The sequence below is a fragment of the Takifugu flavidus genome, chromosome 21 (genome assembly GCF_003711565.1).
Source record: "Takifugu flavidus isolate HTHZ2018 chromosome 21, ASM371156v2, whole genome shotgun sequence".
NCBI classification, from domain to species: Eukaryota; Metazoa; Chordata; class Actinopteri; order Tetraodontiformes; family Tetraodontidae; genus Takifugu; species Takifugu flavidus.
The window spans coordinates 3,530,415-3,554,404 of NC_079540.1; the positions used below are offsets into that span (position 1 = coordinate 3,530,415).

At 43.9% G+C, this 23,990-nt stretch overlaps 1 protein-coding gene across 16 annotated transcripts in view; it reads left to right on the forward strand.

Annotated features, from left to right (window-relative positions):
- adgrb2 (adhesion G protein-coupled receptor B2) overlaps positions 1–23,990 on the forward strand; it is a 138,497-nt gene that overhangs the window by 52,974 nt on the left and 61,533 nt on the right. For 13 of the 16 annotated variants that reach the window (XM_057020418.1, XM_057020423.1, XM_057020424.1 and 10 more), the window contains exons 3-5: positions 15,598–15,678; positions 17,423–17,611; positions 22,667–22,828. In XM_057020418.1, the coding sequence (XP_056876398.1) occupies positions 15,598–15,678; positions 17,423–17,611; positions 22,667–22,828 (432 nt within the window). The remainder of the gene's footprint in view (positions 1–15,597; positions 15,679–17,422; positions 17,612–22,666; positions 22,829–23,990) is intronic. The other 3 variants (XM_057020425.1, XM_057020426.1, XM_057020431.1) reach the window with 3 other exon arrangements.

Genomic DNA, 23,990 nt, shown 5'->3' on the forward strand with positions numbered 1-23,990 from the left:
ACGAGCTGACGCGTAACGACACGTTGTTGCTTTGTGCAATCTGCTAATCAACTAAGTTGTCAACAAGTTTGTGTTTGCTTGTCATTCTTTTGGTATGACGCTTAAGTGCACAACAGGCACTATATTTGAGTCAACAGTAACAAGGCTCTGGAGATAGCCTTCTGTAAGCTGACAGTCTTGGCAGACAGAAGCAGTAAAATAAAACATCTTTTTCTCCCTTGCCAACTCTGACCTAACAGCACGACTCTTTTCCTGAAGGTTAGACTTTTTGGTTTGGTTTCATCATTCGCTTGTGTCATCACATGCCAGAGTAGAAAGTCTTAATCTAAATCTTACGATTTTGACGGATAGAAATTGCTCGAAAAACATACACAGTTATTTCTGTCCCATTGCGGAGCTGTCAGTCTTTCTTTGGCTTCTTGGGGTTGGCTGTCTCTCTTCCTCTGTCCTTCCTCTCATTAGCGTGTTGCTCTGACAGCCCTGCAGGTTTACCTCTGGGGTGTTGAACCAGCGCAAGAGTGTGATGGTAATTTACTGGAATGGAAGGCCAGGCGGTCTCATCTTGCTTTTCAAAAAGTGTCATGAGTGCAGACCTTTGACAAAACGATTAATTATGTACTACATTTGGCAGCATTGGGCGTTGTGGTTAGCACAGTCGCAGCACAGTAAAAGGTTCTGAGTTCAAAACACTGACTTAACTTTAAAAAATAAAAGCAACAGGCAGGCAATCTTTTTTCCGGGTATTGAGTTTTCCTGATGCTTGTTTTTTTGGTTGCTAATAAACTTTAAAAGGTTCTAGATTGACAACTGAAAGTTGGTTGAACGTTTTTGGGTCGTTTTTGGCGGGAACTGGTTGGCAGGGTTCTGGTTGCTGTTGTGCACATTCTGACTCCATGGAAGTCACACAGATGGTCTTGCTTGTCTGGGGTATTTCAATTTCATTTTTGGATAATGAGGGTCTATGAGCCACCTAATGACTGATCCTATAAATAGGAACCAATCTGTGTCCAGGCATGTGTTCCCCTTAGAAGGTTTTTGACCACCAGAGCAGCTCTGCTCTAGAGCTCAGCCGTTGCAAAAAGGATGCATCATTTATCTTTATTTGTGTTAATGGTGTATATGCCCTACCTGCCATCTTTTGACGAGACATCTGCATGCATGTGAATGGGTTTTATATAGTTCACAGTGCTGTGTGTATACCATGCTAAACCTTGTCCTGTATAATTGACCTCATTTTAAAAACTGATGTTTTCAAATATGTTAATTAAAACTAATACTAAAGACACATATCACATTAAATGGAGAAAAAGGAAGATGGAAGCATGTTATGGGCTTTTAAGGCTTTGGCCAGATATGGGTACTTTCTCCTTATTGTTGATAAATGCTTCAGGGGGTCCCCTAAAGGCTGCAAGATAGCTCCCTCTGTGCGTGTGTGTGTGTGTGTGTGTGTGTGTGTGTCACTGAACAGGCCTCATGGGTCAACCTGTCACCACAAAGACAGCTAAGCAGCAGGAAATCAATGTAAGGTGATGAGGCTTGTGTGCATGTTGGGGTGTCTGTGTGTACGCGTGCTCTTGTTTATTTTGATTAATTTCACTTTATTTCTTTTACTCACAGCATAAAGATTGAGGGAGAACAAATAAATTGGGACCACATATCACGTCAATGAAAAGCTAGAAGGCAATTAGGGCAGCACAACACACGCCTCGCTGAACGTTAAACGTTCAATTTTAGATTTGCGCGATGCACAAGGGTCCCCACAGAACATGTTGTTAGATTTTTGGGATATTTTTAACTAAGACGCAGGCATTCTGCATTTCATGTTGATCCTTGTGGCAACTTTCTGAACTATGGCCAGGGATTATAAATGATTTTTCTTTTGTTTTTGTCATTTCCCGTTGGAAGATTCAACAGCTTCCTGGGTTTTACTGGTATTGGCCCGGTTTACTTTCAAAGGCTTTTGAATATAGATTCTTGCATCAAGATGGCTCAGCGTTTTAGGCACCCATGGGATGTGTCTGAGTGTTCTGGCCGCTGGTACTGGTTGGTCAGGGTGTCAAGGCATGAAATTTCCATTGCATGTGGCCGAATCTTTTAGGGCGGCCTGAAGATTACGAGGCTGCCAAGCACTGGAGCAGCTCTGCCTTCCTGAGGCTGCAGGGAGAGTTGGAGCTTCAGCTCACTTCTCTGTTAGTGAACCCCGGCTCTTTAAACGAGCCCCAGCGGTCCTCATTACCCATTCCCTGGGCGCGCTCTCACACAGCACACAACACGTTGCTGTGCATGTGTGGAAGTACACCAGTGCAAGTGGAGGGTGGAAAAAAACAGTCGCACTCATCTGTCAGCTTTGGTGAGGCGCTGGTTACTGCCAGTTTGTAATAGGCTCTATGGACGGCTGCCTTATCTTTTCAACATTGTGTTTTAAGGAGGTGTTTCAGTGGTGATGATGCCTGGCTTATCTGTAGGTTGACTCCAAAAGAATGCTTCTTTTAAAGCACTCCTTATATCCCATGTCTTAACTGACCAAAGCCTGTTGGTCTTTTGATTTAATCAGATGTTCTCGAAGATGACCCACTGTGAGTGAAATGTAATACATGAGCGTAGAGGTGGTTTGCAGGTGACTTTGTGACTACAGGTGGGAGGACCAGGAAGTGATTCGCCCAGAGGGAAAAGGCTGAGATCATGCCAAAGTTTTGTGTTGTCTGTGGCTGTACCAACCAATCGAATTAAGGGAAAGAAACAAAATCTGCTTCTGCATCCTGTAGTCACTCACCAAGGAGAGACATTGTCGAAAAATGGCGGCAAATGTTAGTTAAAAGCCTCTGACTCAAATGAGGAGGAGCAATGCTCATATATGCAGTGACCACTCTGTGAAGTGTGACGCTACAGTAAAGAAACCACTTGTACTGTATAGCTGGCTGAAACTGTCAACCTTACAGACCAATGTGTACAATATTGCTGGAAAAAACCCAACTGTGATAACATCCTGTGTAGCTTGTTCCACACCTCATGTTTTGAAGTGTGGCTACCATGGCCAGTGGTTCTCAAATGTAGGTGCTTGTTCTGACAAGAGGGAGGGAAAATCCCTTCTATTTGGTGTGTATGGCTCATATCTGATATGCTTTACTACTTTTGTATAATACCTGTTGCTTCTTTTGTATATTCACTGTCCATCATTTCCACTTACTGCTCTCCACTTCCTGCAAAACCTATTGTAAGATTTTTATTTTTTGGATATCCTGCCTGCATCATTATTTCTGTCATCATTATTTGTAACCTAATAAAGCAACTGGGCAGGAACTGTGGACATTTTTTCGGTCCATGTCAAAAAAGCATCTCAGGCGAGGCGATCCAGTCGCTTGTCTCCTTTAGGTTTTTCCGTCTCTCACTGTCTACCATCATATGTTCTTTGAAAGCCATTGTTCTACCATGAGTCAAATTAACCATCTACGCGCTTGGCTGCACACCAGTAGGCACTTCTCCACTGGGGGAAGAAAAAAAATGTGGAAAAGCTGTGGCGTCTCATCTCCAAGCTCATCATCTTTTCCATTTGTCCCTGTGCTTTCATTTTTCTCTTGACATCCTTCTCCAACAGATACCACCTATGGAGACAGAGATGAGTCGGGCCTTATTGTCTGTATTGACTTGTATGTGCTCATTGGTGAGTGGAATATTGAGCACTCTTCATAAGCATTCAATGAGGTTTTGATAGTGTAGTATCTGAAGCCTGTGTATTGCTCCTCAGCAGGCCTTTACCTCTGTAAGATCTTAACTTGTTTTTCAGACACTTGGGCACCATCTCAAATATGTTCCATCTGTCCTGTCCTGTCACAAGAAAGGAATGTGTTTACTTGATCATATATAAGGGTCTACCGAACAAAGCACTTCGGAGATCTTCACCATCGGGACCACTAAACCTCCCTCGGACAAGCTGCAGCGTCCAATTGATACCTGACTGTTCTCTCCAATAAACATCTCTCATAACCAAGTCGGTGTTCACAAAGATTCCTTTTTCAGCACATTCAGCACATCTGAACAATCTCCAGAAGAAATTTACCACAATAGCATTAAGCATTAAGCTAAAGTGGTCCTTGGATATTCCTGGAGTTGCCTCTTCTGCTGCCCTGGTCATTTTCTAGAATAACAACAGTTTTTGTACATGTCTTTAGTTATTATAAACTTGTTTTCAAAACGTTTAACTGCCTAGTTAATTTTTTTTTCTGCGTTGACTCATGAGTCGTCTGGACGGCCTCGTCAGGGTCTTGCAGGGACACACTGCAGCCATCGTTTGCCTCTCATCGCTAATCTAAAGATAGAATAGCCTTCATATTCTCGCGAGTGAAACAGATGACCATCAAGTAATCGATGTGATTATCAGCGAGAAGCGATCAAGTGATTTATCAGCTTGACATTTATGCTGATGCGGGAAATCCTGGAGAAAGTCTAATGGCCGCAGTGGCTACAAAGTGAAGTGAAAATGGATCATTTAAACAAACAAAATGACTGAAAAAAACAATATTAAGTTAAATTAAAAAGTATAAAGAATTGTTGCAAAATGTGACCTCAATTTTTGAGCGGGCTTTCTAATCTTGGCACCTCAGGGGCTAGAGTTGAGTTGAGGATTCTATCAATAGTTAGTGTGTCCACTCCCGTGGTTACGTTTTATCAGCAGAGGTGATGTTTTTGGTTAAACTGTGGCATTATTGACTCCTGTCCTCTTTGTTATCTCCATACTTGTCTCAGTAATCTTGTGTAGTGTCCCAGAAAAGGCTGTTTTCAACACACTCCACAACAAACTGTCTTCAACACACTTCAGTTCACAGTGGAAGGGTATTAAGCGGCAAGTGCTGCAGTTTGGCTTGTCTAAAGGAGCTACTGTTACTTAAATCAGATAGCTGTGCAATTCACTCTGATTTGGTTCCACTTTCATCCTGCAGGCCAGGACTTCTGTTTGTGATCTCTGTCCAGAGGGAGGCTCGTGCATCCACAGCTGACTGGCAGAGTTTTACAAAGTTCATCAAGTAATCAGTGTAGACAGATTTCAGGAGAGGCTGTAGAGAGTAAACTGTTACTTCTTCAGCAGTATATCTCCTTCAAATTCTTAATTTTTACATTTCCTTAAATGCATTGCACCCATAAATTCACCCTGGGACTTTGACCTCATGTGTAATGTGAATGCATCTGCAAGAAAACATGATTTTTCACTGTTTTTGATGATTTGATATCAGGCAGGGGATAGAAGTGTGTATTATACCCACCCGAGGAGGAAGGAGGACATTATTAAGAGAACAATTTTGGGCTCATTTGGCAGATTTTCCATTTCTTCATCCTCTGCTGCTCCATGATGGTGAAAAGGAGCGAAAAGGAGAGTATTTTAGATTTCACTTCAAATTACTCCTTCCTGGAACTCTCATCTTTCTGACACCTCTGTTGTTCCTCTTCAGCTTCATGTGGAGTTCTTCCTCCAGACTGGAACTCCTCTGTTTACACTCTTTCACAGCAGCTTCATGGTGGTCAGCAGGGCCAAGGTGTCGATGAGGGATGTGGTTCTCCGTTGTCTTTCATGCCCTGAGGATCTCCTGGTCTGTTTCCTCCAGGTCTCCGAGTTATCCGACCTCTTCTCGTCAGCTCTTTTCAGAGCTCTGCAGCTCTTGTGTCCTTCTGACCTCTTGGAGATACCAGAGAGTTCACATTTGAGAGAATCAATGATGCTGTCCTTCAATTTTGTTGGGCAGAAAACAGTTTCCTCCCCAGCTCGTCACACTTGTGTTGCAGCTCCTGGAATACTTTTTTTTTTCCAGTTGTCTTGCTGTTCATTCATATCCTCCAACTGTCTTTGAGACCCCTGAATAAACAAGAAAAAGCATTATAGTTTCATATATCACAACAAGAGTCCCAACCCCAGATGGGTTTCAGCCGTCCATCTACACCTAGAGGATATGGGACACTCATTAGAAGACAATGTTCAGGAGTAAAGGAAGCCCTCTTTATTAAACTGGAAAAACCATCACCGTTCAGAGGAGGCGGCCTATGACAGCAGTTGCCAGCTGTTCTGGGATCCCTTCTCACAAGGTTTCACAATGGTTCACACCCAACATCACATGGGGACCGAGAGGATCCACGCTCTTTTAATAATGCAAATCACCTCTGTTGAGCACAAACAACCATTACGCTAACGACCACTAATGACATTCAGTAAACACAGTACATATAGTTCTGGGATGTAAAAGATATATATAAAAGATAAGATACATATATAATAAATATGTATAAGATACATATAAAACTGAAGAAGCCTCCTGGATAAGAGGTGAGACAACTTCAAATAACTAAAGGACGTCCAGGTAAAGGTTTTTAATATCATATTAAAAGTTCTGCCATGGGAATAGAGGTAAAGCTCCAGTTTTAAGGTTGGGAAGAAGCACAGCTGAAACGAATCCCAACATATTGAATCAAGCTACAGATCATCTTTCTTCAGATGCAGTGTCAAAATCCAACAGGAGTACATTTGTGTCCACCGAGGCCGCCGCTGTTATGATGAATTGATAAAGACGTTTGGGAACAAACCAGGATTCAGAGCTGGTGTTCTGCAGGAGCCGCCACCTTCTCACTGGAACAGAATTTATTCTTGCTATTTCAAAATCCTTTTTTTTCCCACACAAAACTCACCCCAGTTTTGATAAGCACCTACTTGTGTGCGACTGTAGTTCAAAGACGCCATCAACGGCGGTGAGGGCCAGTGAGAAAAACGACTAATGACAGTTTAAAAAAAAGATTTTTGATATTCTGAGTGTCCTTTCAGTGCCTCTGTGACTTGGTAGAAATCACAATTACCTGTAAAAGATGGTAACGTTGCCATTGTAAATATAATGGAGGTGCGCAAGATGCAGAGCCGCTGGCTACATGCACACCGCTCCCATCAGAGGAACCAATCCTATAAGGTCTTTTTTTAACAAAACATCCAATTATGTTTCAGCTCTGCTTCTTAAAATATTGTAATTATCATGTATTTTACCTTTGTAAAAAACAGTCTGCAATCTTTGGAGTTTAATGTAGAACAAAAACATCATACGCTCGAGCTTCACATTCAGAACCCGTGTTGCACTTCCGTCACCCCCATGGTGAATCTCCATGGCGCTCCATCCCTCCAGGAGCGAAACCGTTACCAGAATTCTTCACTTGTCTTGAGGGGAGAAACCCTAGACATGTCATTAAAAGAGGTTTATCGCTGGTACACTTCCGCCAAGCTAACCCCAGAAATCTAGGACACAGCCTTGTTTTGATTATTCAAGGCAGAATCGTTTAGCTGAGCACCGTGTCAAAATCGCTGCAACAGCCACAGCGGTTGGTGCAAACTGCACAGCGCTTTTTTCTTTCTTTTCTCCCGGGAAAAATGTTGAACTCCACGGCTGAAATCAACCCTCTGGCGCGACGCTTCCGCACCGCTGCACGATTTTGCTGCTCTCTTGATTAACCTCATGACTGGGACTTTAGAGGGACGGCATTCAGTTATTTATCCTGGCGATCAACACCTTTCTCTCTCCTTGGATTAAATTGCCCGGAACATTTTGCAGCACAGAAGTGGGAAAGAACAAGCAGAGAAGTCTTATTTCAAGAAATGATGAGGCCCTGGCAGTCCTTGGGTCTGGGGTGAGAGGGTTTTTAAGCCGCGTGTTGTGCATCACGAGCGGAATCAATCAAGCCAAGTCCGAGTGAAAGTGTTTTGCTCCTGGTCAAGGCTGTGTTTCTCTGCATTTATGCTATTTTGTTTTACCCTTGGACGTCTTTGAGGAAGTAGTTGGCGATATAAACGGGAGGGTTGCGATTGAGAAGCCGGGCAGACTTTCCAAGTGTGCTCATCGCACAGAGTGGGGATTTGATTTTGCTAATCTTTCCAAATTCTCGTTAAAACCCCAAACTGTCGGTTCTGTGACTGGTTTGTTTTCCGATTTCGTGAAAGAAAATGTAAGTCTAACCTCAAGTCTATCGCAATTAAAATTTTGGAGCTAATTCAAGCCTAAACATAGTTTTTACGCTGGTATTTCATTTTCACTCTGCACTAAGTAAGTTTTGATTAAATTGGCGTGACTGCAATGTTCTCCACATGTGCCTCTTATTTTGTCAAAAAAAAAGAGGCAAAATGCGGGGTCATTATTGGTAATGTGTGTTAATCCTCTATCAAAGTGAATCATTGTGGGCTGTGATTCATTCTCCAAACATAACACACATTTGACCCTAACCCAGCAGGTACCGGGCACCACCATGTGTGCCAGGATACATCTATCAGATGGGCTGCGGTCATCACAACCAAAGCTAGGCTGTTAGCGCCCGTTTCCCTCTGCTTAAAAACCACATTAGGGTTTATTTTTTTAAAGCTCAAGTTGAACACCAGATGGCTGTCATCGAGTCGAGATGTCGTTCCCCACATCTCTCAAACTGTCAAAATAGCCTCGGCTAATCTTGGCTCAATCGAGACGGAGAGCGAGAACAGAGCACGGCGTCCAAACGGTGACGCTCATGCTACAGATAAAGCTGTGCGAAAGTGGCTCCCAATGAGTTGAAGCAACAGCGAGGAACGCCGCTCACTGTACGTGAGCCGTAATTTACATTTAAATGAACTGTACCACCAAATTTGTGCGGGATAAACACGAGTGGAGGCGATTAATCACAACACTGACTGAGCCAACTGCAGTTGTGATGAATAAAAGCAGCAGCTGATGCTACACAAAAGCAAGGAAGTGCTTTCTTAGTGCCATCTGTTGGGTTGAGCTTCATTTCTTTTTATAAAGCAACAGTTGTTGTTTTGTTTGTTTTTTAAATATGTGTATAACTTTCGCTGTGTGACAGAAGATGTTTTGGTTTGGACTTTACCTTCAACTCTCTTGGTGTCAATTACCCGAGGAGGCAAACTGCCTCAGCTCTGACTGTATCGGACTCTTCTGCATGAACCTTTAAAGTCTCGCTCTCTCCAGGCGAGAGTGGCTATCATGTGGGTGGATGTGAGCCCACATATGAGCGAGCATATGTCTGTTACGGCGGAGTCAGGATTGTGTGTTTATGTGGACGTGCACGCTGAGTTTATTGATGTGTTTGCTCTTTGTAAAATACTCCAAAGGCAGATCCTTGCCTTGACAACTGGAGTCAAGATCATGCAAATAGAAGAGAGATCATGTTCTCATGATTATATAAGGACTTATTTAACTGCAGGTGATTACATTTAAAAAGCACAAACTTGCATATTGTGTAAATGACCTGGCTAAAAAGGTACATAGATGTCAGGCTGAATGAAAATAAAATCACGGCTGAAATATAAAGAACTCACCAAATATCTTTATCTGGTTCTCTTATGGAATTAGAGCAAGAGAACATCTTTAGAACTATGCCACTAATAAAGTGTGCGAGCCAAGGCTGCAATTGACCGTATGAATTGGGCTGTTAGCATCACTTGTACGTTCCTCCCACTACATGCTGGCGAGCTGACGACATTCATCTGTACTGACATTCTTTGAAAGTTTTTTAGCTTGATTCAGGTTTGTAGAGGGGGAAAAAATCACTGGGACAGGCAGGTTTTAAATTAACGGAAAAATTAGCTCAAAATGAGAAATGATACACAGGCGAGAATGGTGTTAATGCATGTCAATTTATCATGAATTAAGTAATTAATTAATCTAAAAGTAGGCAATAAAATAAATCATTAAAATAAGGGTGTTCAATTGACTAACTTGCGTATAAACCTAGTAAATATCACACAAACGTACAATCTTCTAAATAAAACCCCATCTGGATTAGCTTGTACCAATTTAAGGATGTGGCGTGCTGCCAGTTTGAAATCAACTCATGTCCATTTGTTTTGTGACTGAAATAGAAATACAATAAAATCTCTGGAAACAAAGAAGGGAAATAAAATCCCTCAATGCATTTCTGGCTTGTGACATTTTAGTTTTTAGGCATTATCGCCGCAAGGGAAGTGTGCAGCAGCTGAATTGGAATCAAAAGTGGCAAGAGGCTCCTGCAACTTGTTTTGACGTGTTCAACCTCTCCCGCTGTTGTTGTGAAGCGGCCGACTTTGTCTGAGTAAATGAAGCAAATGCGACAACTTTAGTTCCGCAGGGAAAAAGACAAGAAAGTTTTCTTCCGCATTCCTAATTGAAAACACTCAGGGTTTTTCTTTTTTAAGGTAAGAACCCGATCACAAATAAGTTGGGTTTTGGAATGACTCCCTCCAACAGGCAGCTGAAAATGAGGTGTTCCCAGAGTTCACGTCCGATTCCAAGATATTACCACTTTGTAGTTAAGAGGAGCCGAAAACATAATTTGCAATCCTTTTTCCTATCCGGAGGAGGGGGATCTACTTTTTTTCCATCTGTAACATCTGTAATGATTTCTATGGTCTGTAGGAGAGAAAAAAACAACAGGAAATGCATTTGGTTCAAGAAAAGTGCATCATTTGAAGCAGGTATGGCTAATTATTCGTTGCGTCTATTAAGTGCCCACATTTGCCTTTTTAGCAGGATGCGCGCACGGCTTTCATCGTTCATTAGCATAAAGTGGAACCACGGTGTGACTGATCGTACATGTCTGGAATTACAATGTACAGATGACAGAAATACAGCAAAGGCAAAGAAAAAAATCAACACCCCACAAGCAACACCGTCACAACAGCTGCTCCTCTCCGCCGCCGTCCCCTGACCGTGCTACCTGCCTCCGCGTCACACATGATAAGCCTGCTGACATGGATGCTAATACATAATCCGCCCGCCCCACCACCACCCGCCTCTCTACCTTTCCATCACGGCGTCCGCGTGGTCGTGTTGCTAGGGCGACCACCCCCTCCGCAAAAGCAAGTGACCTGATCAATCTTTTCATCTGGTCACGTGAGACACAACTGCCCTTCACCCGAAAAGCCCAGAGAGAAACCTCGAGGCGAAAATACCGCGGTTGCCATTTTCTTTGTCTCTCCACTGTGATTTTGTTGGTCTTCCTGGACTCTCCATCACATCAGTTGCAGCTAACGCAGAGGCCAGATCCTGATCTGAGTCTTCATACGTTTAAACCTTCTTGAGGTGGGACATGAAAACGCGTACGTGTCCTCATAAATATGAATATGAATCAATAGCTGCAGCAGTTGGGAAGCACCTGGGAAGCTGATCTGCCCATTGTAAACAAACACACTAAACCGGTGGGGAAGGGGGTGGGGGGGGTAATTGTCTATAGCCTTAACAACAGGTGTCTGCTCGGGGGTTAATGAGCAGTTCCGGTCATTTTGGGATCGATCGCTTGTCGATGGCGTCGCCTTTCTGCAGCCTGTCCCTGAATGCATCAGCTGAGCCTCTCATCCCGCCGTGGAACAGGGCAAAACAAATGCTGAGATGGGGGGGGGGCAAAGGGCACAGACAGATGACTCTATGGCGTAGGAGTTGGAAAATTTAAAAGTCATTAATGATAGAAAGAAAAATAGGAGGAAAAGCCAAGTCCAGATTGAGACTGAAACAGCCAATTTGGGCAGCTGGAAAGTGTAGCAAGGCCTTGTGTTGATCTGTGTGAGTGTGTGCGAGTATTAGATGAAAAACAGCAGCCTTTGGGGGCTCGGTAAACTAGATTCTGAATTCATTTTGAAGGCAGCAAAATGACCTTGAGGCCCCCGTTTTCACACAGAGGCTGCCCTGCTCCAACCTGATTCCACCACTGCCTTCATATCAAACAGACAGTCCAGGATTGGACCTGTCAGTCCGGTCAGCTTATAAAAAGTCCATTATGGAGCTCTTCTATCCGTTTGGACTCTCCCAATGGGGGCGCGGAGTGAACAGACATCAGCAGAAAGCCATAAACTCTGATTTGATGGATGGCAGACTGTCTTTATGTTGGCAACATCGCAGGACTGATGAAGCAGACCATGAGCAGAAACGTCACCTCTCCTAATTCTGCACATTTCCTTACAGTGCTTCCATATGTGTTCTGGTGCTAAACACACACCCACACCAGCAGGCATGAGTCCCAACTTGGTCAGAAGCAGCCTCCAGCTCTGGCTGGCTGTTTCCCAATCCCCTTGCACGACATTTAACCGTGTTTATCGAGCAGATCTACGACCTCTTTGCCTCTTCGAGGGGTGTTTGGGTTCACACCGGTGCTAAAGTGTTTACCGAGATGTTCAGCGACGTGGTAGCCCGCTGTTGTTCGTCAGCATCTTCTGCACGGTAGCATCACGCGCTGTCAACGACAGATCGCGGTGGAGGCTGCAACCATTGGAGACCACAGTTGGAGAAAGGCTGAGATGGTGACGTGCAGGAGCACGTATGAACCATCATCTACTCCAAAAAGCAGTAAACTCATCAGTGGTTTTTGCTAACCAGAGCTCTCAGCGCTGCGCTGAACCCCCACAGCCAAATCCTTTTCCATATTTTGGATTTTTCTGCCCAACGGGCTCTTTTTTTTACTCTCTCTGTTCTTCAGTGTGAGGATGTTCTGTGGGTTTTCAGAGACTTTTGAAGCCAAGATGTGCTTTAGCTGCGTATCAAAACAGGCGCTCACACTGCGAGCATCAGGGTGGCTCGCTGTATTTTCCGCAAGGACAAAAAAAAAAAAAATCGTTCCAAATCTTGGTCGGGGCAGCCAGTCAGAACTCTGCAAACCGAGCACAAAGCCATTGCCATCAATTTTTTTTTCGTACGCTCACATTTGAAAGATCGACCTGTAGGATGATTGACATTGGTAAATCTCTGAAAAGAGTGCTTTAAAAAGGGTCTATTCACCACTTGCATTGCATCTAGGATATCCTTGTGCTGCAAAACAAAAGAATCATTTTACAGGTATAATTGCTACCCTGCTTGCACGCTCAGAGGTGAGTACAGATATTAGCGCCTCTCTTCTGCAGCATTGGGATTATTGACCGTACTTTAGACAGGAAGTAGTCCTTCCAAAGGTGGAAAATAGTATTTCTAGACGTGAAGGTGCCTCTGATGTTGGCCGTAGAAGGGCCGGTGATTTGATGAAATAACCGTTAAAGTGCAGTTGAGAGCATTAAATGCTCTAGCGGGGTAGTGCAAAGGTCAGTGCCCTTGGGGGGTTTATTTATTGATCTTGCCTTTCAATTTTGCCGGCCCGTGTGGCGCTGTTCTTTCAAACCTCCGCCCTGTAAAGCACACACCTACCAGGGATGGGTGAAGACATGCAGGGAGGGAAAAAGAGCGTTTATGCCCACGTGATTATTCATCCAGGGAACGTTCACTAGTGCAGCATCGAGGCGAGAGACTCTCACAAAGAGACGGAAAATTAGGACACTTTTAAAAAATCTTTTGTGATACCATTTGGAAGGGATTTGAGGGATTCTTTCGCATTTTTTGGGGGACAATCTATTCTAATCCAGTGTCAGAAATATATGCAGATAGGGATTTATACCATGTAATACCTTTATAATAACCACATTTCTATAAATATTGTTTTATAAGGTTTCCACAGTACAATACTCTAATCAGTTTAACAGTATAAAATGATATTTCAACATCTTTGCTGCAGGTACTTATTGATTCTTTGGCGCTAATCTCTTCTTTTTTTATATACCAGCCCGTGCTGTTAGTGGAGCTTCTGTGTCAGAGGAAGAGGATAATTGGGCAGCTGGGAATTTTCATTTGCATTTTTGTTTTTTAGCTAATGAGTATTGATTAGTTAGGAGGATGATGAGTGCTGGGAAATCATGGACAGGCTGAAGGAAGTGTGCCGGGAGAGTTTAGGCTCAATTAAATCCTTTTATTGCCCCCTTAAAGGCTTGCTCGCGTCTTAAAAGTTCTCAGTTTGGCAATTATTCCGAGGTGTCCGTTCAGTCAGGGCCAGGATTTTATGGTTAAAAACGAATATCGTAACACCAGGGTAAGAAATGTCCACAGTCAACAGTTGCCCGGCAACAGTAACCTTTTTGATTGTTGGATTTCAGAAGGGCTGTCTTCATTTGCACTGTTATCTTTTTAGCTGCAGGTGTTGATCAAGTGACCAAATCCACCTGGTGTCCAACAAAAATTGGTGTTTGAGCGCATTTTAATGCGCAGGATCTGTTTTATCGCACCGCCCGACAAGCCACGCCCACTTTAACCCATCTGAGAGGAGAGGTGAGGGGTCACTCTGCGGTCTCAGAGGGGGTGGATCGAGATCTAGCTTCAATGCCACAATCAAGGGCACGGAACATGCAAAAGTCCCCGAGCAGGATATAACTGTGCCCGAGCGCTGCCACTCCCGCTCTCCTCAACACTGTAAATATTCCCACTGATTCACTGCAGATTCATTTGTATCCATTTATTCATTCATTCATTTCAGTCTAATCAATCAGTTCTCTGGAGATTAGGATTAAGAGTCTGCACTCAAGAAGACAGATTAGCAATATATCCACTCCAGGAGAAGAGATCTGTTAAATCAAAGATTGGTTTCCCTGCCAGAGTGTTACAGTATAAATCCATTTACAGAGCTCACAACAGTCTGAATTTATGCCTCCCTGTGTTTGAAAGTGGATAAAACCAACCGATGGGTTTCTTCATTTTAATTTCATCTCTGCTCTGATGTGGATGTTCATTTGTTTTCAAAGACTTTGCTGCGTGCTGAATTGTGACTTTCAGGACATGCATGCGAGTATTTTATTTTAATATATCCCCGTTGATCAAAAATTGACTTTGGGATTATATCGCCAACTTGTCAGCAGTTTTAGTACATTGTGTGCTCTGTGTTCATTAAAAAATTGGCTACCAGAAGCAAGCCAAGCAAACGTAGGCGGGTATATATTTTTATTTGATTTTTTTGAGGAGCCAGAGTCGTGATTAGAATGTACCAGTACGTTCTGATCTTTCTGCATGTATAAAAAAAGAGTAGGTGTCTGTCAGAATTTTCTCTTTAGAACTTGTACCCGTTACGATCCCACGATTCCAAATGGGGGGCCCCCACACGTAAATGTGAAGGAATGTTTGTGGAAAAGGATCCGGATGCCTGATGGATCAAACATGTAGGGTTCTATTGTCCGTCCACGCCAGCAATGAGGATTCTGGTAGCGTATGAGAGGCAGGGAGCTGAGCAGTGAGCTGGTAGGCTAGGGGAGCGCACATCTAAAGCTGGAAAGATCAGAAGAGCGAATCAAATGTCCACCTGTTTGGAAATATTTCAATATTTTTGGCGCAGCAACAGGTCTGCAAGGTGGGGATTTCACACAGTGGGAAGGAAAAATGGTGTCGTGAAACCGCGTTTCAATACTAGTTAAAGCTTCAGCAGCTCTGAGCAGCCCTCACATGCACACTGGGCTTTGGCACACTGAAAACATCTGCTCTGCTGGTGACTGATCCAATGTTATTAAAATTTTCACCAGTTCTGACCTATGTGCAAAGCCTCACTACAAGTAGCTCAATGCAGGTACCTTCCTGTCACCAGTAGGCGGCGCTGTAAGTACGACCCATCGGTGACAGATCTGTTCACATGTTGAATAATAATAAAAATCTTAAGGGGTACGTGGAATTTGATTTTAGTACCAGATGACTGGGATATGGGGGGGAAATGGATCAAGACATCCCTATTTCTAACAGAGGACACAGTATTTGTCTTTATCTTTTGCTTTATTCTCTTTTTCAGACCCATACGATGACGACCTGAAGGTAAAGACCCAAAGACCGAGATCCGCTGACCAGCCGGGCGTTTTTCAGGCACAGACAGGTGAGTCTCCATGAGCCACGGAGCTGGTTAATGATAAGAAGAAGGTCCTTTTGTTGGACACTTCCTGCATGGTGACCAGGCCAACTGCTGCGGTTGACCACTGACCTCCACACATCGGAAAATGTTCATGGTTAATCTGAAAAGAAGGCTGAATCATTCAATAGATGCAACATGTAACATTTCAGTTCATGTCATGTGCTGTATGTTAAGACTGCCTGATACACAGCACAACATGTTAATGACAGGCTAAATAAAGCTCGCGTGCATGACGACTCGCGCTTTGATGGGTGCGTGTAGGAGGGAGTCCCCTCCGTGAGGGGAACCCCCGGCTCTATCCCGCCTCCCCTCCAAAAGTCTTCCATTCTTCCAGGCATGTGTGATGAGCTTAAGCCCTGACTCATGGCGTGTTAATGAAGATGTAATGCGATTAGCGGACATGCAATTAATTTGATTTCCTTCGTTGCCATGTGATGACGCCTTCATCAAAGGACACGGCGCTCGTAAATAATTTAGATGGGGGGAGAGAGGGGGAGCGAAACAAGAGGGCTGATTTAACCCTGCTGTTTTTGTTCTCGAGGGAGTAACTGGGGAAGGGGGGGGCAATGGAAGAGTCTCCACAGCTGCCAAGATAAGTCAAAGTAACCCTTGAGCAAGTGTCTGAGAGCCGCTGTAAAATGAAACATTTATTGGATGCATTATGTATTAAATATATCCTGTCTAAATCACAGTCATGTTAGCATGATGTAGGAACAATTTAAACCCCCACGCTTGATAAAAAAAGAAATCACTTGTGTCCATCATAGAGTGTTTCAAAAGCATTGTTATTAAACTGTTATTAAGTCCAGAATGACCCAAAGTTCCAGCAAGAGAGCTGAGGAAGGACCTCCTGTTAGAGGGCAGAAAGTCCCCGTTTTGCTCCTCCTGATACTCATCCATTGTTTTCCCACCTTTTCCCACCTCTTGGGCCTGATGAGGAAGTTAAAAAGTACTCATCAGCTGAAGGAAAACCTGTTGACATTGTATCAAAGACATTTGCCTCATTGTCCTTTCACATAACAGGAGGACGGAGGCTACGACTCGTCGCGTCGGCAGCATGACCAGTTTGACAATTTCCCCCAGCTCGGATGTAGACCCAAAACTCATGATTGCAATCATTGGCTCGCGTTATTTGAAGAGATTAATGGCTACAGTTTAATTCCCGGGACTGAAGCAGAGTTCCAGGATGAACCACATACAAATGTGGATTTGTCTGGAAGAAAGTTCAATAAAACAACCCCAAAGGACATTTACTTAATCGTTTGACCGTCCACAAACGATAGCTTCCATCAAGGTTCAGTGGCCTGTAATATCAACTAGCTCGTTTTCATCTGACAACAGGTACTCCATTTAACCCTTAATAATTGTCTTTGCGACCGTTGAGGACGGACAAATGTCCTTCGTGTTGGCTGCTGCACAGTAGCTAAAAGGGTTAAAGGTTCACGATTTGATAAAACAGCTTCAACCCACAAAACAGGAAGTGCTTCCTGTTTTCAGACACATCCGAGCAGCCAGTGTTAGGATGCTCATGTGGTCTTTAGTGGCACACTTGGTAGCTAAGGCGTCAAAAGTAAGCAAGACACTTTGGGATACCGAGAAAGTGCACTCATGGTGCGTCAGCGAGAAGAGCCCGCAGAGGCTCCTGTGATGATGCTACAATTATTAATCTCTCTTTTATTGCTTTTAATGATTCCTCCCCGCCCCACAGGTGACCCCGCGGCCGAGGAGTGGTCACAGTGGAGCGTGTGCTCCCTCACGTGTGGCCAAGGTTGGCAAGTGAGGACGCGCTCATGCGTTTCCTCCCCATATGGGACGCTTTGCAGCGGTGCCCTGCGGGAAACACGCATGTGCAACAACACGTCCTCCTGTCCCGGTGAACCTGGAATCGTGGGCTCGGGTACGTGTTAACCTTTTGGGTTGTTTTTTTTGAGCGCCTTTTTCCCCACAGCGTGGTTTTTGAAATTCAAACAACAGAACCTTGACAGTTTCCCACTCCCGTTTCATTTACGTCCCCTCAAAATGTGTCATGAAAAAACCGGGAAAAGTGTCACTCAGGATGAAGAATGCGGAATCAAACGCGTCACCGGTCCCCCGCTCAGCCGCGGTGAAACAATAATCTTCCTCTCTCGTTTTCCTTGTCTTTATCACCAGGAAATCTCTCTTCACGTACTGTTTATCTAAGACGTAAATGTGAAAGGAAGCTTTCTACCCAGGGTTGTGTAATTTATGGGGAAATTTAATATCTGCCCAAGCGCCGATATGAAATATTTTATGCAAATCCAACCTGGGCCCAGGTGACAGTGATAAGGCTTCAAAATTATTCCAAATCATGATGACAGTAAAGCTTTTGCTTCTGCTTTAGAGGATTTTGGTTTTCATTTTAAATGAAGTCCCCCTGCCAAACGCCGCGTTTTCGCCGCCGTCCTCCTGCCACGTCGAAGCGTGCGGGGAGGGAAAATGAGCAGCAAATTATCCGTTTCTACTCCACATTCACAACACAATCAGACCGGATCAGGTTGATGTTTGGAACCTGTGGGTCTCTACAATTAATGTTGCCCAGGGAGATTGCCAGGGTGGGTTTTTAGGAGATTAAAATGTGAAGTACAGCGTATCCTCCTCAGCTCCGAATTGAAATGTCCAGCGACTCCCACCTGCCCACTTCATATCCCTCCCATAATCCACAGCTCTTCTCATCAGTGGGCGAAGTGTGTAATTGTTTCAGTGCATTTCCACAAACCGGCATCTCTATACTGAGCTCATATCCCCGGCCGTTACCAGCCACTTCCGCTAAGCATATCCCGCCCTTCCAGATCCAGGACATCTGCAGCGGTGCGGAATCGCTAAAATCGGAGCTCCGCTGATCTGGCACATCAAAGTCTGTTTGTAGGTCTCGGGGATTACCGCCGAATAAGTGATCAAAGTTGCGTGGCTGAAAAGGCGGCTCCATAAAGTTTGAGATTGATTAGCTCAAGTAGCATCATCGATCATGAAGAGGTCTGCGGATTGAATTAAAAGAAAGTTGCTAAGAGTCGGGCCCCTCGCTAGTTTTGAAGTAGAGTCACACCAGTAATGGCGTTGTCGGAAAGGGATGTTTTGATGCAGTTTTACCTCCTCAAGAGTGACGTAACCGTTTCCGATACTCTCTTTGCCATAGCACCTTCCACAGTTGGCTAGCTGACCTCTGCAGTAGCAATAGTAAACATCAAACATATTTCTTTGATTTTGATTCCTCACCTTGAGGAGGACTGGTTAAGGCTCACGACGGTATTCAAGACGTGACTTTTCCCAAAGTCCTTTCCTTTGTATAAGCAGTTGCAGATCTTTTTTCTCTGGTTCCTCAGATCAACAGTCAGGGTTCTCTGATGCACTAGAGAAGGCAAGAGGCCCATTTTCGCTGTCAGTGCATATGCTAATCTTGTTTTCATGCAAATGCACCGACACGATTTGTATGACTAAGTGCCTCATTTTTCATTCAGTGTCGATTTTAATATCCTCAGCCGCTCCTTTGATGGAATATTGGTTGCTCCGTTATGTTCTGTTTATTATTTCATTTTAGTTCAATTCCTTTGATGTTTCCGGACACATTTCTTGAGGACATAGAGACACTACAGAGACTGCCTGAATGGAAAAACACTAAAATCAAAGTAAACTGCAAATATGATGATAGCTAGGATATAATAGTGTTTAATAGACTTGATGTGATTGGCTCGTTTTCTTTCTTCTCCTTCACTTATTAAATGTATAGATCTGCAGTTAGCTAGAATAAGCTTGATTTAGCTGCGTATTCAGGTTTTAAAGGAACCTCAAAAAATGATCCAGATTTCTTTCAACTGAATGTAGCCGCATTAGCCTAAAATAGCCTGTCATGGAAAAACAGTATTAATTAAAAGTCGAGAAATCATTCAGAGGTACAGCTTCAACAAGCAACCTCAGGACTAAACGTTATGGTGAATAAAATAATGAGGGGGAAAAGCAAACATTTTGTTCTCCGGCAGCCACAGGATGTTCTCAAAGTTTAGGTTTGTGACAGTTCTTCAGTTACATTTCCTGCCACTAAATGTATCACGCAGTTCTTTTAAGCCTTATAAATATACCATTTTTGTGGCAGATTTGTGCAAAACCCTTTCCAGAGGTAGAGCTAAGCCTGTCCTGAAACTAATCACGTTTTTAATCTATCAGGAGTTAGATTACAGTGCAGGAATCAGACTTTTGATCATCCACAAGACTGAAGACTGTGACAAGACTGTCACATTTGATCATCCACAAAACTGTAAACTTACACAGGGCTTTGGAGGAGCCTTATAGATGACTGTTATTTCCTCCTTGCACACACACTTCCTGTTAACACATCATCTGACCACTCTGATGTGTTGAGGGGTTTTTATTGTTAGAACGTCAATAATAAGTGAAACTGTTACCGTAAATTGTGGTGTAGAGGAGAAATGTAACACATTTCTCCCTGTTTCGACTATGTAGATCATTAATTTGGAATATATTCCAGCGCTGGACAAAGGAAACTACCAATCATGGGCACGAGGGTTGTGTTTTCCTGCCCCGGTGCCTGCAAAATGAATTCATCTCCTCGTTATCCACTGCTTATTAGACTCAGTGACATTTCAAACATGGAGCGGAAATATGGCGCGCCGTGAATACAGTACGTCTGGGTCAGCGTGTAGTCAAACGCGGCAACGGTGTGCTTTCAACGATCATTCAAGCACGCGGCCGCAATGCCTGCGAGGATAAAATGTTGAAGCCGAAGCAGATTTATGCAGATGTGGAAAGCAGAAGCTGAGCCAAGCGTACATCTGCTCTCCTGGTTTCAACAAACGCTGCCCTGCTGTGTTATGATCCCTGATTAAATAGCTAAAATGAGGACGGTACGTGTCCGATTGCAGGCAATGGGATTAAAAATGGTGGGAATTCACTGGAAATTATGCTACGTCCTCATTAAACAGGGGTTACGGCGAGCGTCGCGGCGCCCTTTTGACCTTGCTTGCATTTGCTTTCAGTGTTTCAGGCTAACTTTGAAATGTAATTTGTTTCATGTGTGCTGTAAACGTGCTTTTCTGCCTCCTGCTGCAACGGCAACCCTGCTGGCACCAAACTCTTCACATGTTCGGCTAAAATAAGAGATGCTGCGTTATGTTTTCTGCAAGTTTCAAAAAGACACAAACAGATTGAGAAAATTGCCTTGTTATATACGGCCTCCCTGTAGTTTATTCACTTGTGATCCTGCTCTTTACGTCTGTTTTGTTAGCGCATTAGCAGCGGCGTGTTGCTAACTTCATTATCGGACCTGTTGGGAGTGAGAAGTCATCGGCCTCTGTCAAAGCTCCATTTTCTGCACTCCGGATCTTATTCCCGAGGCAGCTCCCGGCTTGATTTGAATGGACAGAGAGATTGATTTCCTCAGATGTCCCGGACTTTTCCTGGGTTTGAGAGACTGCCGTTCGCATGAATAAATAATGACCTTCGGGTCATTTTCAACAGAAGCAAAAAGAGGGTTTTTGTGGGTTTGGTCACGCCTCGTTTTTTTCTTTTCCCCCCAATTTAAAATCAAATGACCCGAAACGCTTTGAAGATGCCGGCTGTATTTTATTATTTATGTGAGTTAATCTGCGAGTAGTTTAGGACTTTGATAACAAAAAAAATCCATTTGTGTGACAGCACAAGTGCCTATTGAGAGCAAATAGGTTGTTATAGATCATAAGGAGTAAAATAATGTGAATATCAAACTGAATAATACACATTCGAGGAGCCAGTATCAGATGCCTTCATCCTCTTATGTCCGAACTACGTGGAGTTTTGGCTCAGAGCTGCTCAGGCATCAAGATCAGGAATCAACTGGAAACTCACCTCCGTTAGTATTTACAGTCGGTTGTCCGCTCCCTGCTTGTGTTTCTTTTCTTCACAGTGGCAACTTAATTATTTAGTGCAATGATTTATTTAGCTTTAGCTCAGCACAACCAGCACTCTCCATCCTCCATTTCCTCCATCCCTCCCTGTTTCTGATTCTGCTTTTTTTGCTGTCCTCCTCTTGGAAGTTTCCTTTCTTCGTCCTCTTCTTTGACTTTCCCTGTGTTTTAACCATCCCCAGCCCCCTCTGCTTTCTTTCTGATATTTTATTTTTTTCCTATTTTCCACTTCTTCAAATAACTGTTTTGTTCTCCGGCAGATCCGTTTAATTTCTCTTTGAAATGATCTGTTTATGCTTAATCTTCCATCTCTGTTGCCGTTTTCTATTAAATTGTCTTCAGTGGGGTTTTCTCCCCTCTCTTATCTGTCCGCCATCATTATTCAGTCTTATCTCAGGTACAACATCTCACCATCTTTTCAGCAATTATTGGTGTGTGTGTGTGTGAGGGAGAGAGAGCGAGAGAGCTCATTTATTGGATTTTTGGTTTATCTCAACTGTGTGTGATGCTATAGAGGGATGAGATGTGCAACAACCATGAAAAGGGAGGGAGGAGACGAAAGAGTGAAAAAGTCTTAATGCTTTAATTAGCGTTTGAAGTGTTTGAAGTCAGTCGTGTCTGTGGATCCTTTGATTTGCTCAATATTCTTCTTATTATTGAAAGCGTTAATACTCTCAAAAGCAAACTCGCTGCCTTCATTTCCCTGTTTTCATTACTCAAACTGCTTATTTGCATGAGTCCAGACGTCAGAATGTCCATTTCCCAATAACCTCCATTTTCTTCCATACAGTAACATGTAAGTACAGTCTCATTTTCTGTGCTTTTTCCATAACGGGAATGTTTTTTTTGTCCAAGCCATTAAAGTCACCAACTTCCTGAATGTTTCTTCTGAAGGAATGTGCTCAGACTCATTGATCTCATGTTTCTCTCATTCTCTGAAGCCTCTTGCCTGCCTTTGGGATGCTCCGCTCCTCCCGTACGTTCCCCATTCCTCATCCATGTGTTGTGTTTGTGCGTGTGTCCGTGGGTGTTTGCAGTGCATGGGCTGTGGGAGGAGTGGTCGTCATGGAGTCTGTGCTCTGTGACCTGTGGGCGGGGCTCTAGGACGCGGAGCCGGAGCTGTGTGAACGGGAGCGGGGTCCTGGCATGCCGACGGCCTGAGATTCAGACCAAACTCTGCAACATAGCAGTCTGTCCTGGTTAGTACCATTCCCCATTTACATAATGCAGCCTGCCTCTCTCTCTCTGTCCCTTCCAGCATGACGGTCTTTTTTAAAAAAAAATAAATTCAACTTGTTATATCCAGTTTTTGATCCACCATCACATTGCACTGAGCTTATTTGCCTCCTTCCAAAAATGTGGCCCAGCGCTGCATTCTTGTCACATTTGACGGTGCCAGTTCTGCAAAAACAATGTCTGGAACATCTCAACACTTGGCTGGGTTGTGTTTACGTCCAGTGTATCTTGGGGGTGGAGTCTAATTCCATTGGGTATACATGTTGGAGTTTTCCCTCCTCGCAGCTTCATTTTCCCCCGCATTGTCCTTGTCCCGTGGAACTGATTCAACCCTAATCCTACCTTTACCAACGTCTTAATGCCTCAGCTTTGGTGCCGGTGTCACAGTGCCTTTTCTGATTTTGGATCTCAAGCACTTGCCCATTTAACAAAACCACCTCAAGTGGTCTCGGCGCCGCAAAGTCGTTGATGTGACTTCTTTCGGGGCTCCACACTCCTATAGCAGAACTGTCCGTGCTGCAATTGTCTCTGAAATTACCTGTTAGGCTCACGCTTTGTCGAGTGCGGCGGTAACTCACCAGCACCCCCCCTCGTTTCATTCCAATCTCGCTCGAACTGTCCAGGCGAAACGTTTTTATCAGGCCGCAGCTGAAGGGGACTAAAACTGACCGGTGGCTCCAATAACGTCTCAATAGATGCGAAAGAAGTAATGGGGCAGGTTCAGTGAGCAGAGCAGCTTTCCAGGCACAAAGATGTGTGCTCGCAACATTGATTCCAGTAAATAAACACACTCGCTGAGCACTTTATACCTTAATGTTGCTTCAATTGCTTGTTAACACACATAGCTAATCAGCCATTCACGTGGCTGCAGCTCAGGGTATTTAGGCAGGTAGACGAGCATCGGAGTTGGAGATAAAGGGCATTTATGTGACACGGCCTGGTTGTTGGCACCAGTCTGCGGTTCCAAAACTGCCGATCTATTAGAGATAAACCATCACTAGGTCCAAAAAAGAAGAAGACATCCAGCGAGCGGCAGCTGTGTGAACAATATTATCTCCTTGATGTGAGAGGTCAGAGGAGAATGGGCGGACTGGTTCCAGATGATACAAAGGCAACGGGCAACTC